At 55.7% G+C, this 4,483-nt stretch overlaps 1 protein-coding gene across 1 annotated transcript; it reads right to left on the bottom strand.

Annotated features, from left to right (window-relative positions):
- Positions 1-2,142: 2,142 nt before the first annotated feature.
- Positions 2,143-2,688, bottom strand: DCS_06228 (uncharacterized protein; the record flags this gene model as incomplete). The annotated part of the gene is made up of 2 exons (XM_040803519.1): positions 2,143-2,281; positions 2,429-2,688. 2 exons carry the CDS (start codon positions 2,686-2,688, stop codon positions 2,143-2,145), a joined length of 399 nt encoding a protein of 132 aa, XP_040653623.1.
- Positions 2,689-4,483: the final 1,795 nt, after the last annotated feature.

Genomic DNA, 4,483 nt, shown 5'->3' with positions numbered 1-4,483 from the left:
TACTCCGTGCAACTAGTACGGGGTACTCTGTATCCCGACTCCATACCTAGTACTCTGTATCCCGACTCCATACTCTGTATCCCGACTCCATACTCTGTATCCCGACTCCATACTCTGTATCCCGACTCCATACTCTGTATCCCGACTCCATACTCTGTATCCCGACTCCATACTCTGTATCCCGACTCTATACTCTGTATCCCGACTCTATACTCTGTATCCCGACTCTATACTCTGTATCCCGACTCCATATTCTGTCCCGACTCCGTACTCTGTATCCCGACTCCATACTCTGTATCCCGACTCTATACTCTGTCTCCCGACTCTATACTCTGTATCCCGACTCTATACTCTGTATCCCGACTCTATACTCTGCATCCCGACTCCATACTCTGTATCCCGACCCCGTACTTGCAAGTGGTATTATAGCGTGTACAGACCTATACTGTACAGTAGTGTTGTAGTGCTCCGTATTAACGGTTGCGAACAGATGCATGCAAGTACATGCTCGCACCGTCGGGTACATCCTACCATGATTTCCTCCTACGCACCCTTCCTTGTACTAGTAAGCACCATCTGCTACTGTAAGTAGGCAATGAGTAATATCTCTTGCTTGTCCAATCTGGGTAGAGAACCTCCCGTGGCACATCTAGTACATGTACGTACAAGTACACTCGCCGTTCATGTACCCGCACGTACAGTGCGGAGTGCGGAACGGTGCTCGGCACTGTTGCTGCTCGCTCGCCATGGCCGAACAAAGCACCAGCACAGAGCACACGTGGCAACGACGTGGCAACGTCTTCAAGCTCCCTCTCAAACTCGAACCGGGTGTGCATCCTGCCAGACCAGACGCAAAACGTCTCTGCGTACGTGCGTGCCATGCCGTCCGAGGCAAGTAATTCTGGAACAAACAAACAGTTGGGACTGACCGACCGACTGACTGCCTGCTTCCAAGCTTTGCCACACCGCAACTCGCTCGCAGGCTGATGAAGCGGCCGATGAAGCATCATGCACCCCATCCCGGTCGCGCCCCGCTGATCGCCTCGCCTCTTGCGGCAGCGAGAGTGGCACCCTCTTCGCCCGTGCCACATTTTGCTTGGGCCGCATGCTGATGGCAGGGGGGGGGCAGGGGCACGCAGCCTTGCGAGCAGAATCGTCACCCTAGCTCCCTTGGGGAAAACGTCAACCTCCTCCTGGCCTCGAGCGAATGCAAGCAACGTGCTGCTCCCTGCGAGTGCTGCCCACTGCTTGCTTGTGCACCCGCTTTGCGAGACTTGTCCTTTCCGGTGGCCGAGGATGCTCGGCTTCCGGACCGTCCTGGTCTGATGGCGCCTCGAGCGGCCGGGTAAAGGACTTGCTCGCTCACGGACGCCTGCACGACGACAGTGCCAACTGCTTTCCGGACAATGGCAGACTCGACAATCCATGGACAGTGCCAACTGCTTTCCGGACAATGGCAGACGCGACAATCCATGGACAGATGGCCGAGCCAATGCAAGCCGGAAAGCAAACCCTCGTGGTGAGGTCCGTCCGTCCCCGCGTGAGCGAGTCCTGTTCTTGCCGGGCCTTGTCCGAACCGCACCCCAGCATCGCCGGAGCTGTACCGAGGTTGTCGGACAAACGACAAACGGTTCCTACGACAACACCAGGGACGACAAAGTTGGTGAAGCCCCTGCGAAGCCGCGCCCAACATGTCGTCGTTCTTTCCTTCCGAACCGTCCGAGGTCGACGCAGGATGATTATGGAAATTGCAAGCACTCATGGACGACACACGGGCCGCGTTGTGGCCCCGTGACAAGTCGCGAGACATGGCAGCCTAGGGGGGCACCCGAGAGAGCTCGTCCTCCAGCCACCGAGCCAAGGCGAGGAGCGCAAGGCTGCGGGACCAAGCGTGTGTATCCGTGTGCCTCTGCCGCCGTACCGAGATGCTGCGTGCTGCTACCGACCACCGATCCTGCCGGCAACCCTCACCAAACACATGCTTGCGGGATCGGGTACGGGTACAAAGAGCACGAGCAACCGTCCGGCACGCAAAGTGCCTGCAAAATGCGATTCCGGTCGAAATTCCTTGTGGCCATGGCCGTTATTGCTGGTCACTTTGGCGGTGCGCACATGTGGACACCAAGCTCATCGCTCGCGTCGTCACGCAAGCCTGAGTCGCTCATCCGCAGCCTCGGCGCTCCTCTTGCTGACAGTGCCCGAACGCACGAGGACGGGCGTCTGGCATCGGTCCCAGACTTCATCCAGACATTGGGCGCGAGTAAGGTGAGCAATGGCAAAGCTGCGGAAATCGAGTCAACCATCCACCATTCCATGCCGCTCCTCGTGCCGAGAGCCCAATTCCGGGCCGACAATCAAAGTACCAGCACCTTGCGGGCCGAGGCAACGACCCTTTTCCTCCGTCACCCAATCCAATGCAGTGTCGTACGTGCCTGGGAAGAATAATAGAATGAAATGGTCGACTCGCGGGCAGTCGTGGCCCACCAGACGCACAGGTCTCTCAAGACCCTCGACCTTGGCCATGCCGCCACCGATTTCGCTTCGCATCTGATGGAACAGGCAGACAGTGCCCTCCTCCCTCTCATCCCCCCGCGTATCCGTCTCGTTTCTGTTTTGGAAACAAGCCACGCGGGCAGTGCCGTGGACCGATTTGCAAATGTACTCGTCGTCAACCGTTTCGTCATCCATTGTACGTTTGGCTCATTTTCCGTTTGGCCAAGGTGTGTTGAAGTCATCGGTCTTTGTCACTTGCGAGACACGATATGGGTCTTTGAAACACGACAGCTGCAGCAACATCATCATACCTTGCGTTCCAATTTGGACGGGCGTGCTACATTCGATTTCCACCATCGGACTCTGCACATGCCTCCCCGACGGTCCTGTCACGTACGCTGGAGAGTCCGTCCAAGAACGGCGACTCGCCCCGAGGTGGGACCGTTACCGTCGAGCCAAGAGCATCACCACAATCGTCTTTGTTTGCTACGTGTAAACCCGCTTGTTTCCCGGTCCAACGAGTCCGTTCATTCCAAGTCTGCGCAGAGTCTTGCTGGTCGGTGCACTACCGAAGGCACCTGGAAGGGTGCATGCAGCCACAAGCAGGCAAACAAGCACCGTCGACCAACACTCGACGTACAATCCGTACCCTGAAATTCTCCTTCAACCTTTGTCTCCCCGAGAACGTTGACCAAGTTGCCTGGAGTCTGAGAATCCTACGGCAACGCCGTCTTTCATCACATCTTCTTGTTTTGGGCCGCGTGCCGTCATGTTTGAATCGCGGGGTTTTATTCAAGAGTCTTTTCTCGTGACCTGGACGTCTATGGGTGCAACCAGTATAGACACTGGCCGTTTTGCTTCGCACTCGGACTTTGGGTAAGGTCTCAACTACGAAGGGGCTGGCTGTCCAAGGCCTACGCCATACCCTGCCGCATATTTCTATCCTTCCCAACACACACGCGCGCTGCTTCCAGCGCTCCTGAGAGCTCTCGTTTGTCGCCCAGCTGGAATTTCCAATAGGACGAACGTTAAAGTCAACTGTACAAGCATCTGGAGAACGTAACTATGGGACGAACGTTAAAGTCAACTATACAAGCATCTGGAGAACGTAACAATCTCAGCACCGACCAGTCTGGGTGCACGAGAAAATTTGGAGGTTGCACGAGGACCAGCGGAGCCAGGGCAGGCCTCCCTTGCCATCCGCGTGCGCCGATGAGAGCCAAACGATGACAGAGACAGGCGTGCACAAAGACAAGCAACTTCGCCTCGCTGACTGGGACGACCCTCGTGCTCCCGCCATGGCTCACGGTGACCTTATCCAGGCGGTCTGACGGAGAGGGTTCAATGCCAGCGTTTCCTGCTTTGTGTCATGAGAACTCGTCGCCAAGTTTGGATGCTAAATGGACGGAAGTTGGCTGGCAGGAAATCCTGCTTGTTAGGTGCCCAGTTGGGGAAGATACGTGTCACTACGGAGTCGTTTTGCACTTGCGGATCTAGCAATACGGAAGGGAGAAAACCCTTCCATGCTCATGTATGCGCATGTGTCTACATATTCGATTTGCTCTGGCACTCGGTGACGGCTACTGATCTTGTCACGTTATATTGAAGAGTGATCCCTCGTTCATGGACACTCCACGAACCATCGTCCGCCGATCATTGTTTTTTTTAAATGTGAAATGGGACTCCATCATCTCCCAAGGCAGCAGAGCCAGTCTGACACGGAACGCGTATTGAGCATGCCGTGTGACGTGAAGCAGTATCGGCGGAAATTGTTTCACGTGTTGGTCAGCGACTGCGCATAGACGTAGACATCCTTGCTCGAGCCCGACACTGAAGTACCCGAGGTGAATTCAAAGTCAAAAATGACATGCCAAGCTCGTCAAGATTCGGCACTCGGTATTATGTGGGCTTTGCCGGCTGATTTTTGTCTGAGCTTGTTTCACGTTCCGACCCCGATGACTTGACTCCAACTCCAGTGGCTTAGTGCGAG

Source organism: Drechmeria coniospora, chromosome 03, assembly GCF_001625195.1.
Source record: "Drechmeria coniospora strain ARSEF 6962 chromosome 03, whole genome shotgun sequence".
NCBI lineage: Eukaryota > Fungi > Ascomycota > Sordariomycetes > Hypocreales > Ophiocordycipitaceae > Drechmeria > Drechmeria coniospora.
This window is presented reverse-complemented; position numbering and strand designations above follow the sequence as displayed.